This window comes from Oncorhynchus mykiss, chromosome 3 (genome assembly GCF_013265735.2).
Source record: "Oncorhynchus mykiss isolate Arlee chromosome 3, USDA_OmykA_1.1, whole genome shotgun sequence".
Lineage (NCBI taxonomy): Eukaryota > Metazoa > Chordata > Actinopteri > Salmoniformes > Salmonidae > Oncorhynchus > Oncorhynchus mykiss.
In genome coordinates, this window is record NC_048567.1 from 48,947,583 (window position 1) to 48,966,874 (window position 19,292).

Consider the following 19,292-nt stretch of genomic DNA (forward strand, 5'->3'; position numbering starts at 1 on the left):
TGTTTATTAATTATGAAATTACGAAAAATATTACTAACATTGCACACATGAGGCCACTAGGTAATTTGACTGTAGGAAAGGCCTACCAAAAGGTGAGACATAAGCAGATTTCCTTTTTTAATTGAATCTGAAACAGATACTCTACTGTCTTTGTCTCTGGGTCTACAGGTGGGCCAGCACTAAATCCCACCAAGGTAGAACAAGTGTCTACATTTATTATCACTTCCTAGTTTACCTGGAGCCACTTGGCCCAGTCTCCCCTCTCGAACAGTACTATTGGATTACAATGAGGCTCATCACTTTTAATACTGCTCACTAATCCCCCAGGACAATCTTCTAATCTTTCACCCTTATTACTTCCTACCGGTGCAGCATGAGAGAGAGACGGCGAGATAGAGGGATGGAGGGATGGAGGATGGGGAGGTCCCCTCTACTCACCCCACAGTTGGGTCCACGGCCAGCCCTCTGGGGTTTCCCAGATTCTCTGCGATCAGCGTCACCCGGTTACTCCCGTTAAAATCCACCATGTCAATCCGGTTGACGCTTGCCTCCACCATATACAGTTTATTGTTCACCCAGTCCACGGCCAGGTTCTCAGGGTAGTCAACTGATACATTTAAAACCACCTGCATATTGGAACCGTTCATACTCACCGAAAAAACCTGCCCACAAAAAGAAAGGATTGTTTTGAAGAGATTAGCCCTTTTGGTGGTTATAGCTCCAGAAAGACATGGAGATATAAAAAAGAGGCATACCGAGAAACAGGGATGGGATATGTCACCACAATACCCATAAAATTAGAAGGAAATTACCAATATTAAGGCTGGGTTTTGGTTGTTTGTCTGACTTCCATCTTGTCTGTCTAGTAGCATTCTAGTAGCATATCTGGCATTACTCATCTCGTATATGTATACTGTTTTCTATATTATTCTACGGTATCTCATTCACTTAATAATGTTTACATATCATACATTACTCATCGCGTATGTATATACTGTTTTCTATACTATTCTACAGTATCTCATTCACTTAATAATGTTTACATATCATACATTACTCATCGCGTATGTATATACTGTTCTCTATACTATTCTACAGTATCTCATTTACTTAATAATGCTTACATATCTTGCATTACACATCTCACATGTTTTTACCGACATCGCTCGTCCATATGTATACAGTCTTAATTCATTCCTACTTAGATTTGTGTGTATTGGGTATATATTGTGTAATTTGTTAGATATTACTTGTTAGATATTTCAGGGACGTTAGGAACCAATATACACAGGCAGTTAGGAAAGGCAGTTAGGGAAGCAAAGGCTATCTTTTTCAAACAGAAATTTGCATCCTGTAGCACAAACTCCCAAAAGTTCTGGGACACTTTAAAGTCCATGGGGAATAAGAGCACCTCCTCCCAGCTGCCCACTGCACAGAGGCTAGGACACACTGTTACCACCGATAAATCTACGATAATATATATATATTTTTTAATGTTACCCCTTTTTTCTCCCCAATTTCGTGGTATCCAATTGGTAGTAGATACAGTCTTGTCTCATCGCTGCAACTCCTGTACGGACTCAGGAGAGACGAAGGTCGGGAGCCATGCGTCCTCTGAAACACAACCCCACTGTAGCCGCACTGCTTCTTGACACAATGCACATCCAACCCGGAAGCCAGCCGCACCATGTGTCGGAGGAAACACTGTACACCTGGCGACCTGGTCAGCGTGCACTGGACCCTGCCCACCACAGGAGTCGCTAGTGAGCGATGAGACAAGGATATCCCTGACAATCTCGACCCTCTCTTTCTAAAATAATCTGCCGCAATTGTTGCAACCCCTATTACTAGCCTGTTCAACCTCTCTTTTGCATCGTCTGAGATCCCTAAAGATTGGAAAGCTAATGCGGTCATCCCCCTCTTCAAAGGGGGAGACACTCTAGAACCAAACTGTTACAGACCTATATCTATCCTACCCTGCCTTTCTAAAGTCTTCGAAAGCCAAGTTAACAAACAGATCACCGACCATTTTGAATCCCACCGAATCCCACCAATCTGGTGTCCGAGCTGGTCATAGGTGCACCTCAGCCACGCTCAAGGTCCTAAACGATATCATAACCGCCATCGATAAAAGACAACACTGTGCAGCCGTCTTCATCGACCAAGCCAAGGCATTCAACTCTGTCAATCACCACATTCTTATTGGCAGACTCAACAGCCTTGGTTTCTTAAATGACTGCCTCGCCTGGTTCACCAAATACTTCTCAGAAAGAGTTCAGTGTATCAAATCAGAGGGCCTGTTATCCGGACCTCTGGCAGTCTCCATGGGGGTGCCACAGGGCACAATTCTCGGGCCGACTCTTTTCCCTGTATACATCAATGATGTCGCTCTTGCTGCTGGTGATTCTCTGATTCACATCTACGCAGACGACGCCATTCTGTATAATTCTGGCCCTTCTTTGGACACTGTGTTAACAAACCTCCAGACGAGCTTCAATGCCATACAACACTCCTTCCATGGCCTCCAACTGCTCTTAAATGCAAGGAAAACGAAATGCATGCTCTTCAACCGATCACTGCCCGCACCCACCCGCCCATCTAGCATCACTACTCTGGACGGTTCTGACTTAGAATATGTGGACTACAAATACCTAGGTGTCTGGTTAGACTGTAAACTCTCCTTCCAGACTCACATTAAGCATCTCCAATCCAAAGTTAAATCTGGAATTGTCTTCCATTTCACAACAAAGCATCCATCACTCATGCTGCCATGCTTTACATACACTTGTACATACCCTTGTAAAACTGACTATCCTACAGATCCTTGACTTCGGAGATGTCATTTACAAAATAGCTTCCAACACTCGACTCAGCAAATTGGATGCAGTCTATTACAGTGCCATGCGTTTTGTCACCAAAGCACCATATACTACCCACCACTGCGACCTGGTATGCTCTCGTTGGCTGGCCATCGCTTCATATCCGTTGCCAAACCCACTGGCTCCAGGTCATCTATAAGTCTTTGCTAGGTAAAGCCCCGCCTTATCTCAGCTCACTGGTCACCATAGCAGCACCCACCCGTAGCACGTGCTCCAGCAGGTATATTTCACTGGTCACCCCCAAAGCCAACTCCTGCTTTGGCCGCCTTTCCTTACAGTTCTCTGCTGCCAATGACTGGAACGAATTGCAAAAATCACTGAAGCTGGAGACTCATATCTCCCTCACTAGCTTTAAGCATTAGCTGTCTGAGCAGCTTACAGATAGATCATTGCACCTGTACATAGTCCATCTGTAAATAGCACACCCAACTACCTCATCCCCATATTGTTATTTTTTGTTTTGCTCCATTGCACCCCAGTATCTCTACTTGCACATTCATCTTCTGCACATCTATCACTCCAGTGTTTTTGCTAAATTGTAATTATTTCGCCACTATGGCCTATTTATTGCCTTACCTCCCTAATCTTATTACATTTGCATGCACTGTATATAGATTTTTCTATTGTGTTATTGACTGTACATTTGTTTATCCCATTGTTTGTGTCGCACTGGTTTGCTTTATCTTGGCCAGGTCGCAGTTGTAAATGGGAACTTGTTCTCAACTGGCCTACCTGGTTAAATAAAGGTGAAATAAAATAAAAATAAATACAAATATATTACTGCACTGTTGGAGCTAGAAGCACAAGCATTTTGCTACACCTGCAATAACATCTGCTATTTTTTTATTTAACCTTTATTTAACAAGGCAAGTCAGTTAAGAACAAATTCTTATTAAATTCTTGATTTGATTGATTTGATTTGGGGGTGGCAGGTAGCCTAATGGTGAGTGGTTCTGGTCAGGTATTATTCTGAAACCTCTACCCTACCGATTCAAAGATGGCACCAGTTTCTCAGGCTTGAAGCCTTGGCACCTAGGAAAGGATAGTGCTCTTTTCAGCTCTGGCTCATTTGAAATGAGATCCAGACATCTAAAAAGCAGGATTTTCAGCTGACCTGTTTAAAGAGAAACTGAAGATGTGGAAGTAGCCTACTAGTTTGACCTCCCCAGTTTGTTCACATGCCCTGTTTGTGGAAGCCCTGCCCCCCACCCCACACACACACTTTAAATCAGCTGTCATTCTGCCATGGAGGTAGCTGATCTACACAGATACCCCGCTCCTGGTACGTTTCTGCTTTTCAGCCTCATGGCTGGGGTTCAAACCATACAGAAGCCAAGAGACTGAACAAAGCCCTTTGAGCTGGCCAAAGAATGCATATAACAGGGTGGACATGGTGAAAACAAATACTATACGATCACTTTGAAAATAAGAAAGTTTGAAGAAAGTACACAGAGCTATGTAAACATTGTACAAGTATATCAGACAGTATCAGCTTTCCTGATTAGATATTTTTCTACTACCCCTTCATTATGACCCAGTCATTTTGGAGCCATTAGGTCTGCCTGATGGTACAGTATTAACAGTGGTGGTATCTTAAGAGATCTGTCAAAGTATTCCCTCTCCTTTGAGGGGGAGGGGGAGGGGGGTGGGGGGCAGGTTCCTGTACAACTCAAGGATTTCCTCAAATATTTTTATCTTGTGGACGGTAACTATGGTCTACTGTACAGGTAATTATAGTGATGCACTAATTCCTTTAACAGGGCCAGAGGAAACCATTCATGATGGGGATTGGATGAAGTATTTGAGTATTCAAAGACTAGTATTACCTTGTTCTGAATAGTATCTGTCCAAAATACTCTTTTGAGTTGGAAGTGGAAGTCCACCCCGACAACGACGCCTCTGTTCCGGGAATGGACCAGGGTGCGAGAGCTGTGCCCATGGATGTCACCAATCAGCAGGTCTCGGCCATTGGAGAAGATCAGCAAGGGTACTCCAGCTACCGACAGTAGACAAGGCAATCAGTAAGACAACAATATCAGACATTTCCTAATCTCTGGTTAGAAGCATTTACCTAAATAATGAGTCATGATTTTACACAGGAGTGGAAGAGATAGTGAATAAAAAACTATACATTTTAGTCAGTCAGCTTCGATACCTGATTCAAATCTAAATCTATGGTAGAACCTTTTTTATTTTCATTTATTTGATGTCATTTTTAGGAACCCATATGACCAAGATAATTTGATCTGTACTACTAACAGAGAGAATATCTCCTTGCTGCTAGACTCATGATCAAAGGCAGAGGGGTCTGTCCATTGGTCAATAGTCATTCACTGGTCCACAGAAGCAAACGACTGGCTAAAACAACACTCGGTGCGCATCAATGCACCAGAAAGCAGAGCAGGCTGGCAGGGGCTGGCAGATAGGAGGCTGGGCTGAGGGGCTGAAGGCTTTGGGCCTGGAGGAATGGGTTTGATATGTTGAAGTATATTGAAGCTCAACCACGGCCACTCACTTGAGATGTTAGCGCTGCAGTATCGGTGCTGCTCTAGGAAATAGCCCTCTCGACAGCTGCAGCGGTGGGTTCCCATCCTGTCTTCACAGAGCTGATCGCAGACGCCCCACATCGTACAGTCATCAAAGTCTTCACCCAAGAACAAAATTATAAAAAATTGAATGAGTCAAAAGCACACATCCCATATTCTACCTCCGGTAGCCTGAGTTTCCAGTTCTTTCAATGTCAATGAGTGAATGGATCAGTATTCACCGATACAAGAGCGGATGTTGTTATTGTTGACAATGTATCCAGAAGGACATGAGCAGGTTCCTCCCTCGGGGGACGCATGACAGCGATGCTCACAGCTCAGTGAGGCACACCTCCAGATACCTGACAACCACAGACAGACACACATTACTCCCAATGGCACTTTTCAAAATAAAGGTTAGTGTGTGTGTGTGTGTGTGTGTGTGTGCGTGTGTGTGTGTGTGTGTGTGTGTGTGTGTGTGTGTGTGTGTGTGTGTGTGTGTGTGTGTGTGTGTGTGTGTGTGTGTGTGTGTGTGTGTGTGTGTGTGTGTGTGTGTGTGTGTGTGTGTGTGTGTGTGTGTGTGTGTGTGTGTGTGTGTGTGTTTGTGTGTGTGCGTGCATGCATGTTAAACTGGTTGTATTGTTACTGACTGCAATTGCGTCCAGCAGTGGTGCTGGTCTCATCCTCTCCATCTGGACATTGGGCTTTCCCATCACACAGTTGGTCCATGGGGATACACAGGCCTGAGGACGGACAGGGCCATTCTCCAGGATAGCACTCACGTGGTATGGCATCTACAGAGAATACAAAGTCATCTTCACTGCCTTTGACCACACCAGAGACAATAGAGAGCAAAAACAGGAGGGAACCACAGAGTTGTACACATGCCACATTCGTGCTTTGCGAAAACAGCAACAGTGTGTGAGGTATGCATTGAAGACAGCAGACTTATCTTCATAGGAATTCACGGGCTGAACTCAAGGGCACTGTGACTCAAACTTCATTGTCTGGGGAAACACTGTCACTTTAAATCACTGGGGTTGGGGGGGGGGGGGGGGGGAGTATCGAGAGGGTCACATGGGGGCTCGGAAGGTTCTGCAGCCCATCCTCTAAAAACACACTTCAGAGCAGTGTGGAGGAATTCTAAAGCTCTTTGGAGGGCTGAGCCATCTTGTGCCACAAAGAGGCATTTGAATACCACACTTCAAGGTGCACAAGCATAGCGCCTAGCCAATACCAACCATGGAGATCAGAGGTGAATCAGGTTCATACACAACAGCGTTTCTCACTCGTTAAAGTGTGCTTCCACTGAACCTGCGTACTGTTTTCTTTTCATGGCTCTATGTCCAATATTATGGACACAGAGATGGAACTCTGTAGCATCCATACCACAGCCTTTCTCATCTGCATTGTCTTCACAGTCGTCTTCTCCATCACAAAGCCAGACTTGGTGAATACAGCGACCACTGGGGCACGTGAAGTAGCTCCCTCTGCAAGCGGGATAGGCTACATGGAGGGAGGGCGAGAGAGAGAGAGAGAGCGAGAGAGAGAGAGAGAGAGAGCACATAGAAAAGGTCAGATTAAGTCCAGGTTAGGGGGAGAATCTATCTGGGGAGTTAAGATAAGAGCTGCAGACTCAAGGTTTTTAGATAGCAGCAATGGTGCAAGGAGGGTAGAGGTACGCACTGCAGTTCTGTTCGTCACTCCTGTCTCCACAGTCGTCGTCGTGGTCACAGACGTAGCGTTGAGGGATACACTCTCCGTTGCCACATTGGAACAGGCCACTGCTGCAGTGCTGTGCTGTAGAAAGCAGACACAAACCCCCTTCAGCAACTGACTGTATCTGTATCTATAAGTTCTTCATCTCAACCCTGCTGCTCAGGTAGAGGGTCTGGCTGAATGCGTGATCATGCGTCACGGCCAGAAGTAGACACTTACTGCAGTTGGACTCGTCTGACGCGTCACGGCAGTCCACGACCTGGTCACAGCGCTGAGTCTGGTTATAACAGGCACCGTTGGCACACCTCAGTTCTGTACACTCAGGGTAGTCTAAGAAGGAAATGAACATGTCAGAACAGGCCAATCATACTAGACCGACATAGAACAAACCCATCTGTGGAATGTTTAAGGAATATAAGGAATCAGCATCAATTCCCAAAACAAATCATTTGTTCAAAGAGGTGTATAACCCTTTCCCCTGTCAAAGGTCAAATGTCTCTAGCAGTCTTAAACATGTCTCAAATGTCAAACGTCAAATGTTTTAAATGTCAGTCGTCTTAAACATTCCTATATAAAGTTCTCATGTACTCAAGCATTAATGAACTTCTTAGGGCTAGGCCCCTTTTTTCTCAATTTCCGCCTGAACGACGTGCCCAAAGTAAACTGCCTGTAGCTCAGGCCCTGAGGCCAGGATATGCATATAATTGGTACCATTGGAAAGAAAACACTTTGAAGTTTGTAGAAATGTTAAAATAATGGAGGAGAATATAACACAAGAGATATGGTAGGGGAAAATCCTATTATAAAATAGCTCCCTTGATGCAATTCCTATGGCTTCCACAGGGTGTCAGCAGTCTATGTTCAAGGTTTCAGGCTTGTAATTTCAAAAACGAATAAGAAATAACCGTTTTTATAAGAGGACACAGTCTTGGAAATCTGTGTTTTTGTGCGCCATGACGAAGTTGTGCACCTGCTATAATCGGTTTCCTATTGAACATACTTCTTTCTGAAATAAATATTATAGTTTGATTACATTTTAGGGTGTCTGAGGAATAAATAGAAATGTATTTTGACTTGCTGAAACAAAGTTTGGGGGTAGATTTTCGGATTCCTTTCTCTGCAAATTGAACGAGTGGATTACTCAAATCGATGGTGCCAACTAAACAGACTTTTTGGGATATAGAAAAGGATTTTATCTAACAAAACGACACTACATGTTATAGCTGGGACTCTTTGGATGACAAATCAGAGGAAGATTTTCAAAAATTAAGTGAACATTTAATCTTTATATGTGAATGTATGAAACCTGTGCCGGTGAAAACATATTTTGATGTGCGGGGCCGTCCTCAAACAATCGCATGGCATGTTTTCGCTGTAATAGCTACTGTAAATCAGACAGTGCAGTTAGATTAACAAGAATTTAAGCTTTCAGACGATATAAGACTTATATGTACCTAAATGTTTCAAATCCATAATAACTATTAGAATTTATTTGAATTACGCAACCTCCAGTTTCACAGGTTTTACACCCTTGCAATTAGCCAAATGTAACAGTCCGCTGCTAGCAGATCATTATTTTAGCAGCTCTAACCCTGTTTTAATCTCATTAACAGTAGAAGGGCCCACCCCTATTGAACCACCTGGTTACATGTGAAATATACCCTTGGTTGCTCCCCCATGAAGTTATGTTGGCAATTTACCTCTGAAATATAAAGCTGTGTACGGAATTATGTACAGCCGCAAACAAGAAAAAATGCTAAAGCTAATGGGAGGATAAAAACAGTTACTGTAAGTTTTCTATTAGCACCACAAACAGCCTTGGCATTGTTTTTGACATTGGGAAATTACCGAAGTGTGAGTCTAACATGTCGGCACAATAATGGAATAGCAGCTGACTTCAGCTTGACTAATCCACCAAGGAATCTGCAATCAACCTCTGACAACAAGAAGCATATTGTGGCCATTCTGTCAGTCAGCGAGCCTATTAATTTTACAAATTGATTAAAATGCCAGAGGAGCCTGAGGCAAGAAAGTAAGTAAAGCCACATTGGGGGACTTACGGCAGTCTGTCTCATCAGCCCCGTCGGAGCAGTCGGTCAGCCGGTCACACCTGTACTCCCCTGGGATGCAGGCCCCATTGGTGCAGCTGAACTGCTCACTGGAGCATCTCCTACTAGCTGCAGAGAGATTGAGGAGCAACTTAACCACAAGTGCAACAGTTCTCTACATCGTAATTGCCTTTGTCATAGAGTCCTGTGTTTACAATTTGTGACATCTTTCACATTGGTGAAAATGCATTGAAATATTTTGAACTAATTTAAATATTTTGTACACTGTACAGTACTTGTGTATTGACTCCCTCTTTTGTAAAGTCACTCAAACACTGGAAATGATCACCGTTACATGGGCTAAGGAGACACACAGCACATCACATTTTAGTTAGCATGTTATCAGCAACAAGAGTCAATATGTACAGTCAGGTCCATAAATATTTGGACATTGACTTATTATTATTTTAGCTGTCTACCACAGCATATTGGAGTTGAAATGAAATAATGAATACGAGCTGAAAGCACAGAATTTCAGGGGATTTACATCCAAATCAGGTGAATGGTGTAGGAATTACAGCGCTTTTTATATATGGTCAACACTTTTTAAGCGAGCAAAAGTAATTGGACAATTGGCTGCTCAGCAGTTCCATGGCCAGGTGTGTGTTATTCCCTCATTAGTTAACTTACAAATAAGCAGATAAAAGGTTGATTTCAAGTGTGACATTTGGAATCTGTTGCTGTTAACCCTCAATATGAAGTCCAAAGAGCTGTCACTGCCAGTGAAGCAAGCCATCATTAGGCTGAAAAATCAAAACAAACCCATCAGAGAGATACACAAAAAAAAACACCAAAAGGCCCGGAAGACAACGGAAAACAACTGTGGTAGATGACAGAATAATGATTTCCTTGGTGAAGAAAAACCCCTTCACAAAAGTTGGTCAGATCAAGAACACCTTCCAGGAGGTAGGCGTATCTGTGTCAATGTCAACAATCAAGTGAGGACTTCACCAGAGTAAATACAGCGGGTTTCCCACAAGACATAAACCATTGGTAAGCCTCAAAAACAGGAAGACCAGGTTAGAGTTTCCCATAAAACATCTAAAAAAAAGCCTAGTATAGTTCTGGAACGTGGACAGATGAGACAAAAGACAGATGGACAAAGATCAACTTGTACCAGAATGATGGGTAGAGAAGTGTATGGAGAAGGGAAGGAACTGCTCATGATCCGAAGCGTACCACCTCATCTGTGAAGCATGGTGGAGGTAGTGTTATGATGTGGGCATGTATGGCTGACAATGGAACTGGTTCCCTTGTTTTTATTGATGATGTGACTGCTAACAAGAACAGCAGGATGAATTCTGAAGTTTTTAGGGCTATATTATCTGCTCACATTTAGCCAAGTGCTTCAAAACTCGCTTCACAGTGCAGATGGACAATGACCCGAAGCATTCTGCGAAAGCAACCCAATACTTTTTTAAGGCAAAGAAGAGAATGTTCTGCAATGGCCAAGTCAATCACCTGACCTGAATCCAATTGAGCATGCATTTCAATTGCTGAAGGCAAAATGCCCAAAGAACAAGCAGGAACTGAAGACAGCTGCAGTAAAGGCCTGGCAGAGCATCACCAGGGAAGAAACCCAGCATCTGGTGATGACTATGGGTTCCAGACTTCCGGCAGTCATTGACTGCAAAGGATTTGCAACCAAGTAATAAAACTCCCAATCTAAACAATTTAGATTGTTAGTTTGTCCAATTACTTTTGAGACCCTAAAATTAGAGGGCTATGGAATTCCTACACGGTTCATACAATAATTTTGACAAAACCCTTAAATTAAAGATAAAAGTCTACACTTAAAGCACATCTTGATTGTTTTCCTTTCAAATCTATTGTGGTGGCGAACCGAGCCAAAATTATGCAAATTGTGTCACTGTCCAAATAGGTCTAAGTAAGATAATGCCAGATTATTCTTACACAAAAAAAAAACATTATTACTACTAAAGTTCTCTTCATTCCATATTTTGGACCAAACTTTTTTGTAATACCTTCAGTCCCCAGGTGCATAATTCTCAATTTTCTTAATCAGTTGATCGTGATCATGTGTATTTTTTAATTAGGTCAGAAATGTGAAAACATTTTCCGCTCTTATTTTCCCTCTCTACTACTTCCTATGAATAAAACATCTAAACAGTGTTAAGTGTGTTTTGGAATGTCTCTTATTGATGAAGCATGCTGGTAACAGCATTGAGTTGACCTGGAGATGAGCGTGCCAGCCATCCTCCAGACAGTTATACAACCCTAAGCACACTCATCCCAAGCCTCCTTTTGATGTTCTCACTGAGTGGCATCTGAGGAGATAAGGTACCACCACTCTACCTTCCCTGACGTTTTCCAGGAGATATCGACTGAGGCAGCATAGTTCAGTGGCAGAGCGTTCTGTCAGACCCATCTGAATTGGAATGTGCAATTCTGATTGTTTCTCTCTGACATGATTTAAGGCACATGCTGTTCCTTGTCAGAAATGAAATTGGAACACATGGTGGTACCAGGTGGTACCGCAACCCTTAAACCCAAATTCTTTGCTAAAGGAGATGCAAGGTGGTGGTTGGTGGTGTATGTCTGTGGTTGGTGGTCTACAGTGTCTTTTCGACTACCTTTAAACACACTCCCTGGTTGGTCAAATATGTGCTGAAGAGAAAGGTTTTACACCTCAGTTGCAAAACAAACTAAAGACATGGAAATAGAAACAAACAACACTGTGAGAAATAAAATCAGTAATACAAATGGAATGACATTGATTTCTAATCTTTGAATCTAACACTGCCATCCCACCAATCAAATGACACACAAAACACTTAATAAGAAAAAAACATTACATTTCCAAATTTGGACAATAAGATTTTTTGAAAATGATTCATGGAAATGATTCAATTTTCACATAATATAAATGTGTCAATGGGGATATCCATTGATCATTATGTAAAACATAATGTATTAATACATGGATTGTAACTTCTACAACATAGGTGAAATTGCCACAGGGGATGGGGGAATATATCCCCCCCCCCAATATACAGAACAGTACATTTTTTTCGGGGGGGGATCGGTGCCCCGATTCGTCCCCCACAATAATTGATTTAAAATCATACAAAAAAACTTAAATATGTTTTGGTTAGTCACCCCCAGGAGGTCTGGGGGGCCCCCATATAGTATATGAACACGTCATAAGTTACGGCAAAATGTGTAGAATTGCATAATATTTTATTTAAACTGCAAAATGATCTCTCAGCCTCATGTCAAAATGTGTAGGATAGTAGGACATTTGCTTTAAAATGACAAATTGTTCTCTCATCCTCATGACAACATTTTAAGAATAGGATGAGATGAGCTATAAAACAGTACATTTTTATTTCTGTCCCATGATAAAATGTTTAGAATTGTAGGTAGGAAATTAGATTTAAAATGTTTCTTTCAGCCTCTTGACAAAATGTTTAAAATTTCATTACAAAACTGCTAATTTTTCACTCTGCCCCATGGAAAAAAAGCCTGGAAGTAGGTGCCACGGTGCCCCAAATGCGTTAGTCCGGCCCTGTTGGGACGCAATGCGTCACCTCCGCTCAGCCGCACTGTCTATTAGTGCCACTCCCCCACTCATTTCAGTCAGTGTCCCCCCCCATTCTCATTGGGTCATAGTGCTGTCAGTTTGGCTCAGATTTAAGAGGAAGTGCGTGAAGTGTGTGAAGTACATTCGTTCTGGTTTCCCCATTGGTTGGAATATTTTGGGGGGCTGCTCCATCGAGTTCAAAACGTTGCTTGCGCTGACCCGGCACCCCTGGCAGGCTAAAATGAATCCACCAAAACAGTACCACAGTACCACGTTGTCATCTGCATTTCTGCCATTAGAAGAAAACTTTTAGAATGACGAGTGGATGCTGACAGATCACGGTCGGGAGACTCGGGAGTCAGGATCAACATTCAACACCACAAGTGTCAGGCTTTGTCCATGGTATGTTCACACTCTTATTATATCTACATCATAATAATTCAACTCAGTTTTCAGATTTTGTGTCTTCTTAATATTTGCCTATTTGATGACTTATCTTTCCACTTATCCTTCCACCTTTACTGTGCTTTCAAAATACCCCTCAACACACCCCTCAAGAGAGGCATAATAAGTAATGTCAAACTGTGTAGATTGGAGAAAATACGTTTTAAAATGCTAAATAAAATGACGGGGGAGGACCCCTGGTCCACCCGTCTACTGTTTGTCCCCCCCCCCCCCCCCCCCCCCAATATCTACACCACAATTTCGTCCTTGTCCTAAAAGCAAATATGCCTGTAATCAGGTATTTTCATTGCACCAACTAGCTGTACCATCACCAATCCGCATGTGCACTGGGTTTCTATTACCGCAACCTTTCATGTAGTGCTTCTCTCCCACCACAGCTATCAGCCAATTACTTCAAATTCCAAAGGCATATGAGCACGTTACATGATAAGGACTTGCAAAAGATGAAGACACTGGTCAATTGCAGACAAAAATGAACCAACGTGATTAATATACCTACCGGACAATTTTGTAACAGAATAAGGATATTCAATCCCACCACACCATCATGCTAAAAATAAGGCACTCATTCTACTGAGCATTAGTATGATGTCGTCTTTTGATCTTGTGCTGATAAGTTGAACTCTTTCAGGAAACTCCTGCCAACGTACCCTCTGCCTTTTTCTTCGTCTCGTTTAAAATAAAGATCAACTGGCAAAGCCTCGGTTGCACAGGTTCTGATGATATGAATCCTTTGGTAGGACATTGACACCAGAAGCTATTCGAGGCCAAAGGGGTATCGTTGGACACTGATATTATGATTCTGCCTACTTATTATAGAACAAGTCTGGCAAAGCATTAACCTCTGACAGGTGAAAAAATAACACTTACAATACGATCGCTACTGAACCAAATGCCAAAAGCCAAAGGAAATGCTCCTTCCTTTTCAAACAGTCATAACGATTTGTAATGAATTGACTTGAAAAATCTCAGCCCATTCAGTTGGCACATTTTGTATAAGCAGACAGTTTATTATAGGCGAGTCAGTAGTTAATCATCTCTTTTATGTAACGGGCACTTCAAAGATGGATCACTTCCACTTGAGTTGTGGGGTCATGGCTGTGCTACTGCACTAAAAGCCTTGTGAGGCTTCTCATATCATGAGGTTTTGTCTCAGAATAATTAGCCGACACCACCAAACGTCTTTTAAACTACACCGGCCAAATGGGCTTCATATTTAACTCCTTCAGCAGCCAATTGGGAAGCAAGACTTTTTTCCTGCTCAGTTTACTAATGATAACATTTCTCCCCCATTAGCTCAAAGGGTGCCTTTGTTGTGAGGCAATGATCCCGAAGGTTTCAGCATCATCTGTAACATGGCAGGTAAGACAAACGGTGCATACAGTATCGGAGCAGCACAGTGACACCACTGAAAGACATTTGGGTTTATCCCTGTACCCCTGAACAGACAGTTAGTAGTCTCATGCACCATGCCATTACGATCAGTATACTCCGAATATGTAACATTTTTCAACATACGGTAGATATCAGAAGAAAACCATGGGTGTATTGACAACTCCAAGGATACTACTGAAAATAGTGATTCATTTTGTCTAAAAATTTCATAAAACCATGATCACTCGTTGCTTGACCCAGAAGTAGGATTGCACGTGTCAATGTCCACCAGCTAATCAACAAAACAACATGTATTTTTTTTAAAGAGTGAAAATATAATAAATAGGCATCACTGGACTTCAAGTTCAGAGAAAGGACACTCCTAAGAGAGGAAGGACACTCCTAAGAGAGGAAGGACACTCCTAAGACTTCCGAGCAACAATGGGGACGATCATAATCCCTGTATGCTATACATTAGGTTAACAGCTTTCAACAACCTTCGCCAAAAGGAAACCAATATTCTGAGTCCTTCAAATGAAGCCTGTGTTTCCTGACAGTATCAGTTCTGGGAAAGGTGACTGGCAGACTAAAGTGGACTTTTCAATGAATGTGAGCTGCTCTTACATTCAGCCACAGTCTTTTTTTAAAGTCATCGAAGTAACTACAGCTTTCCTTCAGGAATAAATTGATAAATTGATTTTTAAAAGCCTAAATGTAATAACAATGGTCAAAATAGAGGCTATTAAGAGAAAGTTAAGAGAAAAGTGGCCAATATGATGCAAATATACTATTAGGAATCTGTTGTCTAAGGATTGGCACTTTTTTGTTAGTGTCTTTGTTTTGACTGTTTTGTTTAGTTTGGTGTTGTTTTCTTTCTGTTAATCTCTCTGACCATGTCTTTTCTAATTAGCCATCTTAATCCCACAGCAGGTGAGAACCCCACACCATCCACAGTGAAAAATAGCCCTACTACTGCCAAACAAAGAGGAGCAGCAGAGGAATTTTCATTAGAACGATGCCTCCCAATGCCTCAGACCCCACTGTGAAATCACAATGGAACAATGGAAGAGCCAGCAGGGCTGAAACCTCATAACTGGAAATGTCAACACGCCAAAGGGACTATGGAGATGGATAGCAGAATGCAGAATACAGTATAGCTTCCTACAAAAAAAATTAAACCCCACCCCACAACAAAATATTTTGTCCCTTCCCCAAAACATCTCTTTCCAATCATGTCGGGCCCCTGAAAGAGGTGTAGCCTCTTTCATCACTACCGCCTTGTTTTGGTACGTCCCCTCGCACTTTCTGAATGTGCGTCCAGAAAACGGCTGGCAGCGTGGAGCGCTGGATCCGTCCATCCTGTCAGAGTGAAGTGCTGCTGCTCCATTTCATATGGAAATCAATGCAATAGAATGCAGTCAACTGCTGAACAACTGACTTTGGCTCTTACTGCCTCACACAAAACAGAGAAAAGCCCAAGGGAGTTTGGCAGTGGCATAGGTCCAAAAGGAGGCGAGAAATAGTGTGTGAGGCTGTACTTCGTCGATTTTCTTTGTATGCGTTAAGCTACATTTGACTAGAAATATATAGGAAGCAGCAGAAATTGAGACGTTACATTGCATTACTGCGGGAGGTCAAATGTTTGGGTTCACTGCCTCTGACAGACTGTCACTCAACACAAAATGAGCATTGGGTTAGCCTAAACATTGCACCCTATGCATCACATAATAGTCTGGGACCTGGGTTCAGAGCGCTGTATAATGAGAAAGGATTAGTCCTTCATTTAAGCCAACTGTGCTAACTTCTGTTCCCAACTTCTGTTCCCTAATAGAGCGTTACCGTTGTCCAAGGATTTAGGCCTAAACCGGAAAAGGGCACAGCATGTGTGAGGTTTAGTATGCACATGCTGGCCAGGTTTTTTTTTTGCCCCATGTGAAATTTCAACATCAACCCACAAGTGTTTTTTGTTGTGACATGCTGTAGCACAAATAAACTAAAAATAGGTTAAACTCAATTATTGAGAAAAACAAACTGAAAACACCTATTTGAGATAGTAGGAAATGCTAATAAGACAAGCCCAACTCCCATTGTACTATACAATGTATGTACCACTGACACAGAACATCTTGTTGATCCTGGTTTACTTTGTATCAATTTTTTTCTAAATCAATCACGCATGTTTCTCATAAGACCCTGAATGACCAAGGCTGTTTGTGGCAAATGATTGAGGTTTGAAAGAGACTGAAAGACACCCAATATTCATACAATTAACCAGCAAAAACATGTTTTCAACAGCACAATCTGCATGCTAGCAAAAGATGGTCAACTAGCCATGACGGAGGTTATTCAACCACCAAGTCCAGTTCCTTTGTTACCCATTACTGTAACATTAAATCGCCCTACAAGTGTGTCACATTACCCATTATGCTGACACACACATTTTACAACACTTTCAAAGCCTCTTGATAATGAGCAACAAAAGATTGTCTGTCACACATTAAAAGATCATCAAGCTGACCCAACAGAAATTAGGCTCAATGGATTAGCGAAAGTAACCTGTCCTCCTGCACCAAAGCCCTTTCAGTAATTTCCTCTCAAACATGCTGAATGAATATGGAATAAATCAACAATTTCTGCCTCACATTTCTAAGGAGCTCAACAGCTGCCATGATGCAAACTGCAAAAGATGCAGGAAGTGCATGATGCTCTGTTGCTTGTCATGGAAATGCACAACTGAAACAGATGACTTTGATTACCTGTAAACTTGAATTATTTTTTAAACCTATGAGGACACAAATTGTTGGTACATCATCAGTTGTAAGGGACAGCCCTGCTAATTATTAACTTGACAATGCTGACAAAGCCCTGATTTGATTCAATATTATAATTAATTCTGACCAAGACCGTTCAGATCCTCAGCTTGCACATATTGTGTACTAAAAAATGCCACTGGATCATTTAAATTGCTTCATTTGATGAAATTATTTGTGTCTTTTTTCATGTATTTTGTGTTACTTTCTTATTTTGTATTGTCTTGGAATGTAGACTATTTGGCCTAACTCAACAGCTGGTAAAAATGAAGAACTAACATAGTCTATTTAGCCTGGGATGTCTACGTGTGAGGTTGCAAGAACATTCCCCTTGTTGTTTACATGCCCTCTTTTGCCCGTTGTTCGTTAGGTAGAAATGGTCGCTTTCATGCAGCAGCAGCTGCAGCGTAATTAGTTGCTTGATTCACACTAAGGAGCTTACATACTCAGGGTTGAGCAAAAAGAAAGTAGATTACAATTTCAGCAGTGTAGGCCTAGGGTATAACTAGGCCTACAAGAAAAACACAAGAGTATTTCAGATCTATCAAGCCGGATATATTATTCGTTTCTACAGAATTTGAAAGAAAATGGGCTCTTAAATTACAGCTATGTCATTAGTTATCATTTTTATGGGTTGCGCACTAGGCAAGCTGTTGAGTTCCTCTTAGTATTTGTACCAGTAGCTATAGTCCACACAGATTGTCAGCAAATCACATGCCCGCGTCTGTTACCTAGCAACGGCAAAGCTCAGGCAAAAGTTATCCAAGAACTTCAAATCTGTCTGAGGGAGGCTTTTTGCGCAATACAAGCTGTAATAATGCTTTAGAGTAAAATAGTTTTGTTAAAGAATTTAAATATTGTAAACTATATTAATAAATTCTGTATTTATTGGCTTCCCCAAAAAAATATTTGTATGGCTGGGAAAAAAACTGACCAAAGAGTTTGTAGATTTGTCACAATCTGATTTTGTTTTTAAAAAATTGCACATCACTTTTTATTATAGGCCTACAAAGTGCCCAACAATTCCAATAGGCCACGCATTGCACACACATGGCTAACTTACATGGCTTGTTGTTCTGATAGATAGGCAAACAATCTAATATGGCTGTCAACAAGATTATTGTTTGCCTATCAACATTTTAGTTAAATCATGTCCTCAAAAAACAGTCCCCTTTAATGGTTGACATTTCCTTTTCGAAGGCAAATATACAGAAACATATCATAGCAGGTTCACAATAAAGGCTGTGTTTAAATGAGTTTAGGAGACTCTTACCTTGTGAATGACAACGGAAAGTACACAAAATTAATATAATAAGAAGCTTTGCAAGCACTGCTCTCCACATTCTGATGATGGGTCCCGGCTGTTCTGTCCAGCTCCTCATGAAGCCGGGCAGATGGAGGTGCTCTAGGAACTGGGATGCTGCTGCTTGCCTCTCTCTTTCTTGTCCCGCTAGTTGACAAAAAGGGGCGTGTACAAAGCCAGATACCGTCACTCCCCCAACCCCTGCCCTCCAGATAAATCACTTATTAAACCGCGCGCCCTGGAATCGGCATAATTTCTCTGACCGGACTGTCTCATTTGCGCGTGATTTCACATTGAGTTGTCTATCAGACAGCTGATAGGATTTGTCAACATTAGTAAAATAGTAAAGCAGCATTGTATTGTTTCATTGTCTAACCAATTACTCTCGAAGTAAATCAAATTAACATAGATTATCCTAAAAATAGCCTATTCACAAATTCCTAGCGGCAATCTGTTTTTGTTTTTTTAATTGAAGGATTAAGACCTAGGGCCTAAATATGTATTTATTTACTGTTTATTTACTTTGTACTTTTATTTCATAGTCTATTAATTAACTCAGCAAGCA

The 19,292-nt window shown here is 41.8% G+C and overlaps 1 protein-coding gene across 6 annotated transcripts in view; it reads right to left on the reverse strand.

Moving 5' to 3' along the window:
• Nucleotides 1-18,860, reverse strand: part of LOC110504179 (low-density lipoprotein receptor-related protein 2) — a 60,032-nt gene extending 41,172 nt beyond the window's left edge. For all 6 annotated transcript variants that reach the window (XM_036974382.1, XM_036974381.1, XM_036974380.1 and 3 more), the window contains exons 1-10: nucleotides 18,698-18,860; nucleotides 9,184-9,300; nucleotides 7,343-7,453; nucleotides 7,091-7,204; nucleotides 6,794-6,910; nucleotides 6,055-6,198; nucleotides 5,647-5,766; nucleotides 5,395-5,523; nucleotides 4,706-4,875; nucleotides 439-662 (exon numbers count right to left, since the gene is read on the reverse strand). In XM_036974382.1, the coding sequence (XP_036830277.1) occupies nucleotides 439-662; nucleotides 4,706-4,875; nucleotides 5,395-5,523; nucleotides 5,647-5,766; nucleotides 6,055-6,198; nucleotides 6,794-6,910; nucleotides 7,091-7,204; nucleotides 7,343-7,453; nucleotides 9,184-9,300; nucleotides 18,698-18,806 (1,355 nt within the window). In that variant the 5' untranslated portion in view covers nucleotides 18,807-18,860. The remainder of the gene's footprint in view (nucleotides 1-438; nucleotides 663-4,705; nucleotides 4,876-5,394; nucleotides 5,524-5,646; nucleotides 5,767-6,054; nucleotides 6,199-6,793; nucleotides 6,911-7,090; nucleotides 7,205-7,342; nucleotides 7,454-9,183; nucleotides 9,301-18,697) is intronic.
• Nucleotides 18,861-19,292: the final 432 nt, after the last annotated feature.